Here is a 19,718-nt window from a genome sequence, read left to right on the forward strand (position 1 = left end):
GTGATTGCTTGCATGCCAAACATATGTTCACTTAAATGTGAGTTCTTTGTTTCATACGTTATTTGTTGTGTTCACAGGCCAAGCAATCTGTACAAGGCTGAGGACTTCAGCTCCTTCCAGTCTTCTGGAGACATCCTGCTGGATGTGTGTACTACTGACATTCCTGCTCAACTGATGCTGGACCGCATCTCAAAGAAGGTGAGGGTTTGTTTTACATGCACACACTAATCCTTATTAGGAGTAAAGTAAGGAAGTTACATTACCAGTCCCATTGCTGTTTTCCTAAACAAGTAAAAAACCTTGCTTTTTGATAAAACAATATCACTTTTCCTCCAGAGCAAAACAACATTTGTTTAAAAAAAGACATTGTTTGATTGTCAGAGTATAACAAATTATTTTATGGTTAAACTGTCAAAACTAAGATGTGCATTATTACCATGTGACTTGATGGAGAGTGATTGATTACTCTCACTAGAAGTAAGTCATACGCAGATTAATCTTTCTCTTTTATAACTTTCATTGACTTGACATTGTTTACATGATATTTTGCTGCCTTATTTCCAGAGATGAAGAAGAAGGAGTCCTGCTGATGCCGACAAGAATCTAATGCTGACTTGAAAAACTGCCTGTGTGCACAGCAATATTCTGTAGCTTATGCACAAGCTCATTTATTTGCAGTGTAATTCAATAAAAAAAAAAAAAAACTTGCATGACTGCTTCAGTAACCACATGATTTACTAAATGTATTGTATTTCATCAGATTTGTCTGTTCTATTTAAACTCAGTATCTTCAAACTTGTGAATAACAACTTTGAAATTACTCCATGTCTCTTCTCTTTCTTCCATGTAACTCTCTAACAGTCATTCACAAGCACTTTCCTCTAACCCAATGATGTCACACTTACTGCATTCATACACAATGATCCCTGATTATTCAATTATAGAAGTGACAACCTCAGTAAGTAAAAAGCCCCAGTCGTAATCCTTGAGCATCTGTTTTCGCTTTTTCACCATCAATATTTAATAAACACAATAGGACCTGCATCTGAGTCTCTCAAGATTTTCTGGGCCGTTATCCTGTTTAGCTAATGGACTTGTGAATTTGACTGGAGCATGCTTTTATATTAGGTGTTTAAGGACATAAAACCACGTCCAAATTATATATTTCAAACTTTAACTAAAATAAATTTCAAATGGGAACCCTTGATACTAATCCTATGGTGGTCCAGTTAAGCCCTGTGGCGTTTTGTGTATAATTCTGGGCTGAACAAATAAATATGAAACCCCAATTAACTTTACAATAAATCATGTAACCACTAAGTTGTATAGAAGCACATCCTGAGATAAAATGAGAATATTTCTCACCTAATCTTGGCCTCACAATCATTAACATTGTAATATTTTGTGCTATCACCAGCATAAAATATTAATTATGATTTTTTTGGTTTTCTAACCATTTATTCTCCAACAATCTTTGACCTACAATAAATTGCCTGAATTCTCAGCTGCCTGCATTGGTTCACACAAGTGCAATAATAAGTTGACACTAAAGGTTGCACTTAATGGAAAAGTATAATGGGGTAACTGAAAGCCGAAATATAAATGAACTGGTGCTCTGAAATTCAGTCATTATCCGTGAGGTTCTCATGTTGAACTATGTGATGGAATAGAAATCACTCTCTGTATGGTGATGTTGTGGTGTGTGCTGAGCCTCATCCATTATTTATATTTGTGTCATGTCAAGATCCCCCGAGCCATTTCAGAAATGCATGATAGTCTATTTACATTCTTATGATCTGTGCAACTCTATTGCGAGTAAACCTCTCCAATGCAAAACTGAAATCATCTAAATCAATAGCAAGCTTTTACTATCTTGCATGCTGAACTGAACAGTATAATAAGTACAATTTCTGAGTTATAGTGAAATCAAATATAGCTGTGAGTGAACACAACGGTGGTGGAAGCCCTGCTGTGAACGTAAAACCCCAATGTAACCACAATAAAGTATTCAGGATATTATTTTCTTACTGTATTCACAATTATGACCCACCATTGGGCCACAATGGTAATATATATGACTAATAAAAGCTGATATAAAACTATTCTCTGCTATTTCTCAATATACTGCATTTATGCTCTGCATCTTACAGGTGCCAAGAATGTACAGGAATGGCTGAAATAAGTTGAACACTTTCATTTTTCAGCATTTAAATGACATAAAATAAATCTGCCACAATGTTGATAACAGATGACTCATTGAAGTAATTTTTAATCCCATATTACAATGATATACTGGTTTTAGTTTTGAAAAAAAAAAATCAAGTGCTGGTTTTCTTAACCATCTATGATTGTAAACTAAATATTCTTGGGTTTTGGAGCCTTTAAATGACCAAAACGAGACGTTTAAGTAGAGATTTGGAAACCTGAAATCAACATTATTTTCCAATTGTAGTACATTTTATAGCCAAAAACATTAACTGGTTCGAAAAACGTGCAGATAATAATCAGATATGAATGTAAATGCTATCTGACGCCCCACATTCATTCATCCCATGCAGAATACACCCCAGTATTTACAACTGTGGGTTAAACTTGGAATCTCATGAATGGTGAGCCCTGATTGGATAAAGAATACATGTTCGCTATGATTTTTAGAATTTTTTCCACTATATATTGTTGTGCCATCACCTTTATTTACAGAGTGGAAGCCATTCAGGATCTCCCCAAAGATCTTTGAGCTAGTAATCATTCCAAAGTGAACTTGTTCTGAAAATTTCTCGCTGTTTTGTGCTGTTTCAGGTTGATGTGGTGCCTGTGGTAAATGACACTATATCAGCGTGTGCGTTACCAGCCCTGGTTCCAAATGCTTATCGCATGGGGGGGCCTGTTAGCAGCCTGACCTACAGCCTGCCTCTACAGGTGCTGCAGCCCAGGTGAGGAGCCAGTCTGACTCACTAACATGCGTACATACTTGAACATTCAAATGCAAGATTTACAAAATGCCCAGTGTGCTTAGCTGAGTCTACAGAGCCAACACAGAAAATAAGATTTTTTTTCTTTATTCTCCACAGACCCCACTTCTCTCTCGATGTGAGGACTCGCTCTCCTGAAGGTCTGCTGTTCTTTGCTACAACCAGAGGAGGGCGGTCTCATCTCGCTTTATACATGTCCAAGGGCAGAATCAGACTGTCTGTGGGAAAACAGAAGGAGATCTTTAACCGAGAGAAGTACAATGATGGAAAGTGGCACTCGGTCAGTGGGTTAATATGTTACAATCACACGTATTTAACACAAAACCAAACTGACCAACAATTTTGATAACTGTCACCACTGTATCACCAAGTCCACATTGCAGAATGAAGCTCAACACTTTGTTTATGTGCTGAATATATTGTCTGTAGGTCATATTCAGTTTGGAGAAGAAGAAATTCCGACTGGTTGTAGACGGGATCAGAGCCCAGGATGGTCAGCTGACTAATGCTGAGCTCACATCTATGCAGCAGTTTGTGTCACCTGTGTACCTGGGCAGCGCTCCAGAATCCATGCACAAAGAGCTGAAGGTAAAAAACAAACAAACACATATTTCACACATCAAAAAAATAACACAACAAAACAGAATGTAATTTTAAAAAATTGTGTTCTGTTTGTGCTCTCAGTCCAAGGCCCTTCCAAAGCAAAGCATATCCGGCTGCGTACGTGGTTTTAAAATGAATGGAGCACCAATGTCAACTCCAACCACAAATCATGGTGCTGGTCCCTGCTTTGAGGGACAGACACAGAGAGGGGCTTATTTTTCAGGGAATGGAGCTCATGTCATTATCAGTGAGTACACATGATACTCTGATAATAATCTCATTATACCACACAATTTCAATTCCTATTACATTACGATGCGCATAAAACAGGAAATGCATGAATAAAACTCTCTAGGTTGCCCTAGAAATTGATTTTGCTGTCTCCACTTTCTCTACAATTAGCAGCAAATTTCCTTCTGCAAAACTGGTCACATATTATATATTACATTTTCAGAGTTTCAGAAGAAACCGTGTAACCCGTGTTATCCATATGCTCATTTTATAGCTGTCCTCTCATTGTTTTGGCTTATTTTTTTACAGTCTAAATTATGCTGTCTTTTCTTTTCAAGGCAATGATGACAACCATGATGGCATCTATTTTCTGTATTTCAGATGACTCCTTTGTTGTGGGCTCCACCTTTGAGCTGCTGTTTAATATTCGTCCACGGAGTCTGTCTGGACTCCTGCTTCATGTTGGTGATTCCAGCAGAACTCATTATGGACCTGCGATGGGCCACTATCTCAGTGTCTATATGCTCAGAGGAGAGGTGAGACCACATGTCTGTTTGCTACATTAGTTTCTGTAACGTCAGGGGTAATTTGTTGTTTAAAAAAAAAAAAAAAAAAAAAGCAACAACATCAACCAAATCAGCAGATCTTCTCTCAAAATTGCACATGGAGACTTAATTCGTACTACACCTAATGGGGAAAAAACCTTATGTTTGGACATCCTCCCATTTCCAGGTGGTGGCACAGGTGAACAACGGAAAGGGAGAATTCATGGTGTCGGTGAAGCCAAAAACTTCTCTGTGTGATGGAATATTCCATAAAATTTCAGGTAAAAGGACAGTGACATAATTTAAACTTTTAATCATGACCGAAATTAAGCTTTTTGCTTTAACAAGTCCAAATGGTCACACTATGGAGCTTTGTATATCATTCTTCTTCTTCAAAACCAGTGTCTGGTTTGAATATGTTTGGCTGAATTAGTCCAATTTTATGACATAATACTGTGTAGTGTAGAGTCATTTACAGTGTTTGAGCAGAGCTGTAGATGAGCTGGAGTGCTCCAGCTGCAGCAAGTATTAGACGGGTGAGAGGAGAGTGAGACTGTATATCTGTGTAGATCTACACATTGTACTTGGAGTTTTTGGATGGCGTCTACATGACGAGCAAAGAGATACTTTAGGACCTGATATACTCATATACTTGACATGCACTGATGTAAATATGTCCATTTGCCTTCTAGTAATCAAAAGGAAAAATGTTATACAACTGTACGTGGACACAATGGACAATTACAAGATTGGACCACCATCTTCCACTACCACTTTGACCAAAGACCCACTGTATGTGGGTGGCATTCCTGGTGAGGCATTGAGAAAAAGAGTACAACATATGAAAGATTTGAATCTACATAAGTTTTGATTTGTTCATATATAATTAGTATAAGATACGTGAAAACAACTTCAGCTAGATCTAATCAAATGCAGTCATTTATCACTTCACCAACTCCACGTTTCTCCTGCAGAGATGTTAATGCAACAGACACTTCCTGTCACGTCGTCCTTTGTGGGATGCATCCAGGACATGAAGATCAACGGCGACCCGGTGACCTTTGACAGGTCGTCAGGTGTGTTTGGTCCAGTCAACCTCAAAGAGTGTCCGGGCTAAAAAAAAAGCATCTCACTGCATCATCACTAAACAAACCTTGGGACCACGTCCACCACAAACTATGTGCAATCTGTTACTAAGACAGAGAATGTGTTTGGTTATAAGAACGTGAGTATTTTGAGAAGTGTGTTTCAGCGTGAGTGTGTGTGTGTGTGTGTGTGTGTGTGTGTGTGTGTGTGTGTGTGTGTGTGTGTGTGTGTGTGTGTGCGAACGAGTGTGATAAATAGAGGTAGCAGCTTAATGTTAGCTGCTCTTTTAAACATTTCTGTATTTATTTTGTCATGAAATCATGTATTACGTCACCAATTCATGAATGCATATTCTACTACCAGCTGTAATACAGTCTGATGTGTTGGTCCACTGATTCTCTATCGACAGTCCAATGTTGGGAGTGTGTTTGGGATTGGTCGGGGCTGCATTATGGGCAATCCAGCACTTTAAGAAAATGAATAATGCCTTTTGTGATGGTGCTGTAATTAAGATCAAAATTATTAATTCTTTGTGTTTGTTTATTTGGTGTTGGATGCAAAAGTTTATACTACAGAAATTACGTTTACACCCACGGTGCTCAATTCAGTGACATTTCAGGGGTTGCTAAGTTATTCTATATTCATATCCACATACCAGCATGTAGAATTTTGGATTTTAACATCTTTAAGAGACATGGAGTCCTCACACGTGTTTCTCTCATATTGTGTTATTGTGTCTTGTTCTGAGTTAATTTCCCATTTTGCATTCCTTTTGCATGTGGATGAGGATGCTAGTTTCACCAGAAAACAGCATGTACTGAATTTTGTGTCTATTAGTCTAATAACCCATATAGATGCCATTAGAACAAGTCTCACAGCTCTGGTCAGTCATGTTTGGGACCATTTACTGTAAAATTGAAAGCAATATAACAAACAACAAAATGTATTTGAAGTACAAATCTCATCAGCAAATGTTTACTTTCTGGCTGTGTACATTTAGGACAAAATTGATTTGATAATATATATTGATATGAGAAAAAAAACATTATAGTTGGACACATTTGTACATGCATTCTTGTCTTTTGACCACTTATTTGTAAACCTTTTTTTTTTTTAACCTGTTCCATCAATTCCCTCAATAAATATTTGTCAGTGTCATTACTAAATCTTAGGAAAGATCATGAGATCATTTGACTGGTAATCAATTTATAACTCACAGGTTTTTTTGTTTTGTTTTTTTTACTTAAACTGTCCCACTGTATTCGGCACCATAATATATGTATACTTTTGATTGTAATAGACAAATATATTTGCAATTTTAATTTTAAAAACTAGGTCTGATGTTTAATATTGGTAAATTATATATAAGGGGCAGTGGTGGATCCGTGTACGGATCTGGTAATTGCATTTTCCGTTCTGAAACGGGTATTGAAAACAAAAAACGACTGGTTGATTTTCGTTTTAAAATACAAAAATTAAAATTGAAATACAAGGCGTTTTTCCTTTTCATGATCAAAAAGGGATATACGATTTATTTTTTTTTTTTTAAATGCTTTGATTTTCGTTAGAATAACAAGAAAGTAAATTAGTAAGAGACAGAAACGAAAAAAGGTCAGTTTTTTCATTTTCTGAGACCGGAAGTGGTCATCAGCAAGTGTGGAGCCAAACAGAGTACGGTGCATAGACTGTACATACATTTTTTTTTCGTGAGTTTTCATGGTCAAAATGAGAGATCAGGTGGCCGATCTTAAAATAAATCAATAATGATTTTTTTATAGAGCGTTAAAGTTTTGCGAAGCCAGGGGGCGGGACTACTTGATTGACAGTCCGGTCTGGAATGATTGACAGGTCCTATGGAGGAGGCAGCAGAGACTCTGCTCTCCTCGTTTGGATTAATTCTGATATAATAACTGTTGGTTTATTTATCGGTGGAGCAGCACAACATTTTTCACAGACAGTTTTCCTGTCCGTTGGCTTGTTTTAACCAGTTTTCTACCTTCGGCTGATTCTACCAGCAGACACTGAAAGGACTCTAATAGTTCGGTAAGTAAATGTTTATTTTCGTATCGGTGCCGCTTTTAATGCACTTTATGTACAGCTTTAGTGTCAGATGTAATGTGTGCCATGCACTCCAGATGTTGGTGGAGTTTGTTTCAGTGTGTGTTGACCAGAGAAGAAAGTTAGCATAGTAAATATTAGCTTTAATGTTAGCGATGCTAACCGAGCTAGCTGCTCAGTCGTAGCCTGATTAAAGCTAACGTAGCATCAAGCTAATGTGTTGAGTTTCATGTAAACAGCTGAAGTGTGTTGTGTTCCTGTAATGTGGTTCATTAAGTTCATAAAACTGTGGCTGGTTGACATTAATGTAACATTCAGGAAACTTAAATGTGATTAAAACAGTAACGTTAATGTTCTAGCTGTCAGTAATCAGCTTTAATTTGACACTAAAACAGACTGATAGTTTTAAATGACATCAGTTTCATTAATTTGTTGAAAATTGTCTCATTTGTTGTTGTGATGTTGCTGCTGATTCATTAAAAGCAGATGATCCGTGTTGGAGATACGTTTAGTTCTAGTATCAGAAATACAAGAAGGAAAATCGAAGTTTAGTTCTGCTACATCAAAGATTTCAGGATTAAAATAACTAAATGAGTCTTTATGCCTCAAACTTTATTTTTACAATAAAGAAATAATGAAATAATCACAGATAATAAAAATATAAATAGCAGAGAAAACCTGAGAGAATAATTTCCTGAAACGTCTGTGAAGGAAAAGCAGCTTTTTATCCTGAAAGATCAGAATCAGCTCCAACATTTGCATCTGACAGCATCATCATGGGCTCTAAAAACGTCATAGTATAGCCTTTGGTCCAAAAAACATCATAGTATAGCATGTCGCTCTTAAAACGCCACAGTATAGCATGTCGCCCAAAAAACGTCATAGTATAGCATGTCGTCCAAAAAACGTCATCGTATAGCATGTCGCTCTAAAAACATCGTAGTATAGCATGTCGCTCTAAAAACGTCATAGTATAGCATGTCGCTCTAAAAACATCGTAGTATAGCATGTTGCTCTAAAAACGTCATAGTATAGCATGTCGCTCTTAAAACGCCACAGTATAGCATGTCGCCCAAAAAACGTCATAGTATAGCATGTCGCCCAAAAAACGTCATAGTATAGCATGTCGCTCTAAAAACATCATAGTATAGCATGTCACTCTAAAAACGTCATAGTATAGCATGTCGCCCAAAAAAGGTCATAGTATAGCATGTCACTCTAAAAACGTCATAGTATAGCATGTCGCTCTTGAAACGTCATCGTATAGCATGTCGCTCTAAAAACGTCATAGTATAGCCTTTGGTCCACAAAGCGTTGTTTTGTCCCGGCTGTCTGAAGTAGGTGAGGAGCAACACAAAAACAGTCCAAACGCTGATTTCGAGAGGGTTAGACGAGTATTTATTTGAAAGAGGAAGTTTACAACAACACAACATGTGAGGGTTAAAAACAAATGGGTGTTAGTAAAATAAAAATAAATAAACAGAACTAAAAGTGAACTTCATGTTGACATTGATGGGCATTCCAACCAGGAACAAAGTAAAAGATAATCAATACAAAAAAACCCTCTTCCTGTTCACCTCTTAAAACCCAAAAACACACCACAGTAGCACCCTAAACTAAAACTACCAATGGGTTTCCTGTTTTCCTTTCTGAACAATTCAAAGGTCCCTCTCTATCTCCCCACACATCCACCAACCACTGGAACACATCTCCAAAGTTCTGCCGGGCCAGCTCAGCTTCCCCTCAGAAGAAGTGCTGCCACCTGCCAGATGAAGGAGCCTTTTGAGAGGCAGCTGGCATCGTGATTGGACTGTACTTTGGTCTGTTCCAATCCAGCTTCAGCTCCAGAGACGGCAGGCGGGACGAGTCAACGGAGGCCGGGTGGACGAAGGCATGCAGCTGAGTACAATCCAGAAAACAACAGAGGAGGAGTGCAGGGCCAGAACAAACAGAGTAGCATCGTATGTCTCTTAGAAAACATCATAGTATAGCCTTTGGTATGAAAAAACGCCATCATATACATCGTATATTGTACAAATAACAAGTCAAAGGAAAGAGACATACATTGTAGAATTGTAGTAATTGTGGGCTGACCGATTTACTGATTATCAGTATTTTATTTTTTACTGATTTATGGTAATAAATACATCTAAAAATGGTGCTACTTTGGCTCTGAACCTTTATCTACCTGTGGTCACTCTGTCTTCTGGAGTGATTTGATTGGTTATACGTCACGAATAAAACTCCTTTAACTTAACATCTGTAAACAAAACAAAAACGTATCAACAAAGTTTTCTGTTAAAGTTTGTGTTCTTGTAAGTTTAACTCCAAGATTTTAAATACTTTCATTTACTACAAATGAATTCAATTTTATTTATATAACACCAATTACAGGTCAAATTGTCTCACCACATTTTATTTTTATATTTTTTGTCATATTTAAAATATGACAAAGTAAGAAATTGAAACCTCTTGACTAATCCAATTTATTATTTGGTTTTTAAGAGACTAATCGACAACTAAAATAACTTTCTCCACTAAAACTAATAAACATGAAGTCAAATAGAAGGAACAGTTTTAAATACTGCAGTCCCATGATGACAAGAATCAAGTTTGTCAACAAAACTAAATCTGCTGGTGGATTCCATTAAAGTCCTAATAAATGATAATAAAGTGTGATACTAAAGGTTTGTGGTGCTAAAAATGTCAAAGTAAAGATAACAAGTTGAACATCTGGATGGAGGTTGATAAAAGTTGACCTTCTTTCATTTCTCTGGAGCGACTCCATGGATTTTATGGATGGTGGTTAAAGACCTGCTCTTCTAGTCGTCGTCCTTCTAGTCGCTGTAAATAGTCACTCCATCCTGGCCGATTTCAACATCTCTTCATGACAACTTGCTCTGCCTCCGACCTCGCGGAAACTCCAGAAACTCGGGAAAACCCATGGAGACTCGAAGAACTCGTCGAGACTCGAAGAACTCGTCGGCAATGTTCCCTGTAATTTTTCATGAGTCTGAACAAACACACAAACTCCCTGAGCGTCCCTTGGACCACTGTGAGCAACATCAGACGTGTGCACTGTGGTCACACCAGCATCACATCCATTCAAGTTACATGGTTCATTAAAAGAATCAAATTACAGCATTTACATTTCTGTTAAAACACTTTGTCAACAGGAGCCAGTTGAAGGCTGCAGTGATTTTAGTGACACTACAATGTATAAGAGTGAAGTTATTGAATATTTGTCTCTCTTTACTGTTGCAGCGGTTTTGCAAATTGCAGACGGACCCTGTTCACTCCATAGACACCAATGTTATTCCTGTAGCTTGAAAGACAGCTACTTTTGATAAAACTGGGCTTGAAGCACATTGTCTGCCTTGCAACAATGGGAAAGAGGCACCGTTTATGTTTTGACAACCTATATCTAACGAGTTATTGATGCTGGAAGTCCGAATCTGTGAATATCTTTCCAACTTTACTGAACTTGGGGCCACTACCACCTAAGGAGTGATATATTAATTTTGAAAAAAGCATTTAGCCATACTTAAAGCTTTAAGTGCTTTATTAACACGGACCTAAAAATTTTGTATTGTTTTATTATCACAGGTTCTGTCTGAAAAGAGGTGGCATCATTTTAAACAATGAAATCAAACTAATAAAATGTAATGACCAACCAGTGAGTAATACTGGATTCTGCAAAAACATAAACAACTTTTTTAAAATCTAAATCTTAACACAGTTAATGTATTAACTTATTTTTGTGTGTATGCATGTATTTATTGATTTATTTAGTACTGTTAACATAGAGTTCTGAGTGAATTTTTCTTAAGATAGGCAAAGGCCATTTATTGATTACATATAGGCTATTAAATGTTTATGAAAAACTAAAAAGCATTGTAAAAAAACAACTTAGGCATTTATTGAGTCACTAAAATACTGTAGAGTACAGACCACATCAGCATGATCATAAGCATCCTCTGGTAAATTAACAACCAGATACTGATGTCTCTCACCATATGGACTTCAGGAGATGACTGGGGGATGATAAACTGTGACCTACTGGTTGGGTTCTCTCTGTTCTCATGTTTCTTACATGTTTGTCCCCTGACAGCCGGGTCCTAATGTTTTTTGAGCAACACACCATACTATGACGTTTTTACAATGATGGTTCTACTATGGAACCAGTTTGACATGTTCAGGTGTTCTTTGTGTGAAAACTCAGAGATTTCAGGTATCAGAAGGTGGTTTTCAACTTTCTGTTAGCTTTCTGCTTCAACTTTAAACTAAATTTCCTTCACTAACCCAGCCCTCTGGACTTCCAGGAAGCTGTGTTCCTATTGGCTGTCCAGGTGGCTGATTGGTGTTATCAGGAACACCTGAGCAGCTCAGTGTCTTCCTGTTTTATTTAGCTGTAGACAAACATTTCCTCTGCTTCTCTTCACCACTGAGATTTGGCTCCATTGCTTTAGTTTGTTCTTTAGGCGTTGGCTTGCAGCTTCCAGCAGTAAAATCGCCTTTAATGTGTTTCTTGGTGTGTTTTAGGACTTTGTACTGGATTGTTGTCTTGGTAAATGTGGTTCTTTAGCCACAGTTAGCACATGGTGCTAATGTGTGCAATGATTAGTGGATTTGGTGCAGCTGAGTTGTGTCTTTATCTTGGCTGTAGTGAGTCTTCAGAGGTTTTTGGTCAGACACATTCTGTATTCTTGTTTGAGAACCAGCGTTGGTTGTCCAGAAGGTAAGAATTCCTGTCCTGATTCTCTGTTCTCAGAGGTTCTCTGGTAGGCTGCAGGAGACTTTAGCATTTGGGTTGTGCTAGTTTGGTTTTTGTATGGTTTCATTTAGACGACTATCTTGAGGCCCCTCCATGTGGTTTAGTGAGGTTTTCTGGAACAGTTCTACAAAGCAACCTGCAGCAGAAGAGACTTTGAGAGTTTTTAGGAAGTTCTGGAGACCAGACTTTAGAGCAGCAGAAACATTTGTCAGCAGTTTGAGCAGGAGAAGGTGAGCTTCAGAGTAGAAATGAGACAGAAACCTTCTTGACCCATGTGGTGAGGTCCTGTACCAAGAGTTTGAGCAGGTTGTGAAGAGTCTGTAGTTCTTTGGTCTGAAAGCACAAGAGTCGACTCATTAAAGGAGAAAACAGGAGATATTGTTGGTTCTTCTGTCGCTCTGCAGTTTCCTTAGACTGAATATCAAGTTTATATTTTAAATGATTTCCCATGTGAGCCCAAGAAGACTTCAATAAACTCCCTCCATCCCCTGGACACAACATATTTTATTACCATGTTAATTTTTTTTAAAAAAATGTTTTTGAGTTTTAATCCTAGTTTTAGCATAGTTTTTTCTCCTTGCTTGTTTAGTTTTGTCATCTGTGTAAAAGGTGCTAAACAAATAAAGTTGAATTGATAAAGTGAATAATTGACTAACTCGTGATTGTGACAACAGAAGTATTTTCATTGTGATTTAAGGATTTATTTCATTTTTAAGGTTGGGGTTAAAATCTTGACAAAAAAGATTAAAGAAATAAATTGCATTAAAAAAAGCAATTAAATCAAAGGAAAAAACATTTAATACAATAAAACTTTTAACAAGAGAATTAAACATTAAATACAATTAAATATTAAACAGACAAAATATTTAATTAGATAATTAAATGGAAGATACAAAACATGTAATTATGAAATTAAATGGAAGATACAAAACATGTAATTATGAAAGTAAACAAATGTTTTTAAACAAAAATATTAAACATTAAAGATGAAATATTTTAGATCATTAAACATTTAAAAAATACAATTAAACAACAAGAATATTAAACATTTTTTAAAAATACAAAACATTTAATTAGATTATTAAACCTTTAAAAAGACAAAACATTTAATTAAAAAATTAAATGTTTAATTTGAAAATTAAATCTTAAAGACAATAAAACTTTAAATAGGAATTAAACAGAAAATACAATGAAGCATTTAAAAAGAAAATGAAACATTAAAAGGTGGTAAAACATTTAAAAAGAAAAACCTTAAAGATTTAATCAAAAAATTAAACATTGGGAAAGAAAAAGGAATTTTTCAAACAAGCCAATAAAACATTTGAAAAAACAACAATGAAACATTAAAAAGACAAAACATTTCAAAATCAAATCAGACATTAGAAAAGAATAAAAGGTGAGAAAAGAGCAAAACTAAACATTTAAGAAGAATCAAACTAAAGACAAAACATTTGAAAAGACACCAGTTAAACTTTAGAAGATCAAATTAAACAGAAGAGACAATAAAAGGATGAAAAAGAGCAAAAACAGATAAAGGTCTTACAGTGTTTTCTAGTCTGAAATGAAAACATCAACTTGTTTCTTCAAACATTTCCTCTTTCTATGTTCTTGGTTTGATTGTCGACAAATTTACTAAGAACTCATTTAAGAAAACTGCTTTCCAGATAAAGTCTACTAGTAGTTGAAGGCATTGATCAAACCAATGTTACCTTCTGATCTCCACAAACTTTACTGTTCAGTGAAGAGAATCAAAGTTTGTTGAGGATTTCTAAAAAACCCACAGGTGAAGGTCTGAGAAGAACTCAGATTGATGGTCTAAATGTGAAATCAAGACTCATGGTCACAAGTTTTAAGGCTTCTGTTTACCAGAAAGTTCAAACTAACAGAGAAGTAGTGAGAAACTTTTAAGATTTCAGTCCTTGGACTGTCTAAAGGTTCAAACTAACAGAGAAGTACTCAGGAACTGAGAAGATTTCAGTCCTCAGACTGTCTGAAGGTTCAAACTAACAGAGAACTACTCAGGAACTTAGAGGATTTCAGTCCTTGGACTGTCTGAAGATTCAAACTAACAGAGAACTACTCAGGAACTTAGAAGATTTCAGTCCTTGGACTGTCTGAAGGTTCAAACTAACAGAGAACTACTGTGGGACTGAGAAAATTTCAGCCCTCAGACTGTGTGAAAGTTCAGGTCCTGAGGACTCGGGAGGTGTGGAGGCTTTGAAAGTCTTGGAACTGAGGGTTCCACCCTCCAGCACAAAGGCTGAAGTCCAACCTCCTGAGAAAAACGGTCGAGTCAAGACTCGAGTAAAAAAAAAACTTGAAAAACGACAAAAAATAGATGATAAATGCGCAAAAAAAAGAAGAATTAGTATCTGAGCGAGTAGCTCAGGAGGATAAGAAGAGGACTACCAAGTGGAAGGTCGCAGGTTCAAGACCCACCACCGGCCTTTTTCTTTCTTTGTCTTTGTCAGGATTTTGATAAAATCTAAGAAGGGTCTGGTCTTGAACCAGCGACCTGCAGCTCCATAGGCAAATCCTTAACTCACTGAGCTACAGATCAGATGAAAAGAAATAAATTCGTCGTCCCTTTGGCATCGTAGTTCCTGTAGTGACCACATGGGCAGAGCTAAGGCGGAGTCTGGGTGGAGTCAGGGCGGAGAGTAGGCGGGGAGGTGGGTGGCGGTCTCCCCCCTCTACTCCCCCACCGCCCACCACACCTTCCCCCGCCCGACGAGTTCTTCGAGTCTCCACGAGTTCTTCGAGTCTCCATGGGTTTTCCCGAGTTTCTTGAGTTTCCACCAGGTCAGAGGCAGAACAAGTTGTCATGAAGAGGTGTTGAAGTTGGCCAGGATGGACTGACTTTTTACAGCCACTAGAAGGAAGACCACTAGAAGAGCAGGTCTTTAACCACCATCCATAAAATCCATGGAGTCGCTCCAGAGAAATGAAGGGAGGTCAACTTTTATCAACCTCCATCCACATGTTCAACTTGATATCTTTACTTGGACATTTTTAGCACCACAAACCTTTAGTATCACACTTTATTATCATTTATTAGGACTTTAATGGAATCCACCAGCAGATTTACTTTTTGTTGACAAATTTTATTCTTGTCGTCGTGGGACTGCAGTATTTAAAACTGTTCCTTCTATTTGACCTCATGTTTATTAGTTTTAGTGGAGAAAGTTATTTTAATTGTCAATTAATCTCTTAAAAATCAAATAATAAATTCGGTTAGTCAAGAGCTTTAAATTTCTTACTTTGTCATATTTTCAGTATGACAAAAAAATATAAAAATAAAGCCTCTTGAGACAATTTGACCTGTAACTGGCGTTATATAAATAAAATAGAATTTAAATTGTATGTATCTTGTAATGGAGTAATTCAGCCATAAATGTTGGAAAACACATTTTCTTTGTCCATTAATCTGTAGTTTTCTCCAGTAATTCATTTCTTGTTTTGGTTTATAAAATGTCAAACCCAAATATATTCAGTTTACTGTCATAAAAACCAAAAAGATTTACAATCATGATGCAGGAATCAGGCAGTTTTTCACTTTTTATCTTAGTTTACTCAGAAAGATAGTTGATAATGTGTGAATTGTTGCAGCTTGTGAGCCGTAGAAGGTTTTAATCTTTGGGGCCGAGTGTCAAAAAACATTTAGAAACCAACATCAACAAAGCACTCAACAAAGGGAAATCCAAATTTTGCATGACAATGTCTAATTAAAGGACATTTATTTCCAAAGTAAATGTGTGATATTCATCCTCTGCAGCTTTCTCTTCACATCGTCTTCCACCTGGACTGGTTTGGTCGGGAGCATGTGCAACAAACATTTGAAAAACTGCACTTTAACATCAATGAATGACACTGAAGTTTAATCTTTACATAAATGAGACTGAGTCTGGATGTGCTGCTCTGTCATTAACTCCTAAGTTTAGGGAAAGTTAAAACAAAAGAGGACAGTTCAGAGAAGACTTGAGAATGAGCTTATTTTGAACAAACATCTCAGACTTTCTGAGCTTCAGCACCTATAGCAAGATATTTTAACAACAAGCAACTCAAGAGATCCAGAAGTTGGAGAGAGTTAGCTTTAGCTGAGCCAAAGAACATGTGGGATGCTAACCTAGCAAACATTTCAGACTTTTCTCTGTGAATTCTGAGAAATAATTTACTATTTAATGACAGCTACACATCTTAACTCAGTCTCATTAAAACAGACTCTAATTCAGTGTCATCCATCCATATTAAAGTGCAGTTACCCAAAATGTTTGTTGCATGAGCTCCAACAAAACCTGTCCAGGTAGAAGGCCACTTTGACAAACAGGAAGTGAAAGATTCCAAGCAGATTTATAGAAGGGGGAACCGGACTGTACTAAGTGTGGTCGAGTATGGAGGGGTGTTTTGTGGGTTTTTAAGGCTGATAATGATTATTACTGAGACATTTGGAGTAGATATTCATTTGCAGTAAATTAAAGTATTTAAAATCTTGGAGTTAAACTTAGAAGAACACAAACTCTAACAGGAAACTTTGTTGATACATTACTGTTTTGTTTACAGATGTTAAGTTAAAGGAGTTTTATTCGTGACGTATAACCAATCAAATCACTCCAGAAGACAGAGCGACCACAGGTAGATAAAGGTTCAGAGCCAAAGTAGCACCATTTTTAAATGTATTTATTACTGTAAATCAGTAAAAAATAAAACACTGATAATCAGTAAATCAGTCAGCCCACAATTACTACAATTCTACAATGTATGTCTCTTTCCTTTGACTTGTTATTTGTACAATATATGATGTATATGATGGCGTTTTTTCATACCAAAGGCTATACTATGATGTTTTCTAAGAGACATATGATGCTACTCTGTTTGTTCTGGCCCTGCACTCCTCCTCTGTTGTTTTCTGGATTGTACTCAGCTGCATGCCTTCGTCCACCCGGCCTCCGTTGACTCGTCCCGCCTGCCGTCTCTGGAGCTGAAGCTGGATTGGAACAGACCAAAGTACAGTCCAATCACGATGTCTGCTGCCTCTGAAAAGGCTCCTTCATCTGGCAGGTGGCAGCACTTCTTCTGAGGGGAAGCTGAGCTGGCCCGGCAGAACTTTGGAGATGTGTTCCAGTGGTTGGTGGGTGTGTGGGGAAATAGAGAGGAACCTTTGAATCTGTTCAGTAAAGGAAAACCAGGGAACCCATTGGTACTGTTTAGGTTTAGGTGCTTACTGGGTGGTTTTTGGGCTTGAAGAGTTGAACAGGAAGAGGTTTTTTTTTGTAGTTCTGATTATCTTTTTACTTAGTTCCTGGTTGAAATGCCCCTTCCATGTCAACATGAACTTCACTTTTTAGCTTCCTGTTTATATTAATTTTATTTTACTAACACCCATTTGTTTTTAACCCCCTCACATGTTGTGTTGTTGTAAACTTACTCTTTCAAATAAATTCTCGTCTAACCCTCTGGAAACCAGCGTTTGGACTGTTTTTGTGTTGCTCCTCACCTACTGACAGCTGTGGACTAAAGGCTATACTGTGACGTTTTTAGAGCGACATGCTATACTATGATGTTTGTTGGGCGACACGCTATACTATAGGCTTTTTTAATTGACATACTATTGTGACTTTTTTTTTTGTTTTTTTTTTAGCAACATATAAGAATTCGAACAGTTTTAAAAGTTACTATACTTTTACTTGTGCAATGAAATTATTATTCTATGGCATTTTTTAGATGACATATTATACTCTGATGTTTTCTTGAATTACATACTATTTTGACAATATACTGCACTATGACATTTTTTGAACCACATATCATACATGACAATTTTAGGCAACATCCTATCATTTTGTGCTTTTTGAACCACATAATAATCTATGTTTTGTTTTTTATTGCCAACATGCTGTACTATGAACTACAGGCCATACTATGTTATTCTTGAGTAAAGCATACGATACTTTGACATTTTATGAAATACATCCTATACTATGGCGTTATACACAGAGTACTTTGGCTACATGTTGATTTATAATCTAGATTTTTTTCTGTTTTGTTTTTTGACGGATTACCACAGACCTGACTGAGGAACACCGTCGGACACCCACCTGAGGGAGACGCTGCCTAAGATCTCAAAGGCCTGCTTGGTCGTGGTCTTTCTGGCACATACTCCTTCCAAGATGAGCCGGGAAGTTTAACACTGATGGAATGACACCAGGTCTAAGCCGACAAACTTCCCAATTCCTCCTCAACCCATAGTCTCTGGGAAACCATACATAGAGTAAGAAAAGTAGACAGAGAAGTAATTAAGGTCTGGTACACAACATATTAAAAAGAAATCATCGCTAATAAATTAAGTACAAGAACGAATTCGCCAATATACTGGAGACCAGAAGCTATTTAATTTGATAAGTATAACCTTTGTTTAGTAACATTTCAATGATTTGAGAGCAGTCCTAAGAACTGCCTGTAATCCCAATCATAAAATGGGTTTTTGGAGGAGAACCATAGATGATAATCTGGATATACATGAGTAGGCTTTATAACTACTATTGGTTTATTGGTGGTAGTTATAGCAATGTGACTACTACTAGTAGTAGTGGTAGTACACAACTAGCTGCTGCGATACTAGGCACTGCTACTACAACTTGTAATACTATTACAAATGCTGATACTACTTCTACTGACTCTACACAGCTGTTTATACTACTACTCTGCTTTACTTTTTAGTATTACTACTACTGCTTGTACAAAACTATTACTACAGCTACTATTAATCATCTGGTATTTGGCTTTGACAAGCTGCTAGCTCGCCTTATAGCGTTTTGCTAGTGGCTAACTAGTTAGCTCTCATAGACTGGAAGCTCTCAACAAGATATTCATAATGAAAAAAGAGCCAAAAATTATTCTTACCTATAAAAAAGTTCATTCCAAGTTTTCCTTGTCTCAATTGTACGAAGCAGTGTGTAACTGTATTGCAGGCACAGTGAGAACGGATACTTGTTTCCGTTTTCCACTGCCGTTCTACATCAACGGAATGCACTGAAACTTTCCCCACATAGCTTAGCTCGCGTAGCACGGCAGCTCAAAGGGGGCGTGTCCTATCTACTCATTCATAACCTATGAGAACAGCGGATGCTGCAAATAAGGACGCCTGACGTTGATTAGCTGCGTAAATACCATTATATACAGTCTATGGTAAATACGTATGTGAATCGCATCATTGGCTGCAGCAGCCAGTCACCGGTCACTCACTGACTCACATTGAAAAATAGCACAGAATGAATTGTTACGTGTTTATTTTATTTACAATTTAGGTTGGATTTTTTTTTTTGTGCGCAGCGCAGATTTCCTGTGCGCGGAGACCGTGTCAGCAGTGCGCAATTGCGCACGCGCGCAGCTTAGAGGGAACAGTGCTCGTCGGGCGGGGGAAGGTGTGGTGGGTGGTGGGGGGGATAGAGG

The 19,718-nt window shown here is 37.2% G+C and overlaps 1 protein-coding gene across 3 annotated transcripts in view; it reads left to right on the forward strand.

Annotated features, from left to right (window-relative positions):
- Window positions 1-6,603, forward strand: part of LOC111579929 (laminin subunit alpha-3) — a 61,338-nt gene extending 54,735 nt beyond the window's left edge. For 2 of the 3 annotated variants that reach the window (XM_035955907.2, XM_035955908.2), the window contains 9 exons: window positions 78-198; window positions 2,800-2,933; window positions 3,072-3,252; window positions 3,402-3,560; window positions 3,657-3,822; window positions 4,188-4,342; window positions 4,539-4,632; window positions 5,044-5,163; window positions 5,326-6,603. In XM_035955907.2, coding sequence (XP_035811800.2) covers window positions 78-198; window positions 2,800-2,933; window positions 3,072-3,252; window positions 3,402-3,560; window positions 3,657-3,822; window positions 4,188-4,342; window positions 4,539-4,632; window positions 5,044-5,163; window positions 5,326-5,468 — 1,273 coding nt within the window. In that variant the 3' untranslated portion in view covers window positions 5,469-6,603. Of the gene's footprint in view, window positions 1-77; window positions 199-564; window positions 1,045-2,799; window positions 2,934-3,071; window positions 3,253-3,401; window positions 3,561-3,656; window positions 3,823-4,187; window positions 4,343-4,538; window positions 4,633-5,043; window positions 5,164-5,325 lie in introns of those variants that run through there. The other variant, XM_023287459.3, reaches the window with a different exon arrangement.
- The last annotated feature ends 13,115 nt before the right edge of the window (window positions 6,604-19,718 follow it).

Source organism: Amphiprion ocellaris, chromosome 10, assembly GCF_022539595.1.
Source record: "Amphiprion ocellaris isolate individual 3 ecotype Okinawa chromosome 10, ASM2253959v1, whole genome shotgun sequence".
In the NCBI taxonomy this organism is placed as follows: domain Eukaryota; kingdom Metazoa; phylum Chordata; class Actinopteri; family Pomacentridae; genus Amphiprion; species Amphiprion ocellaris.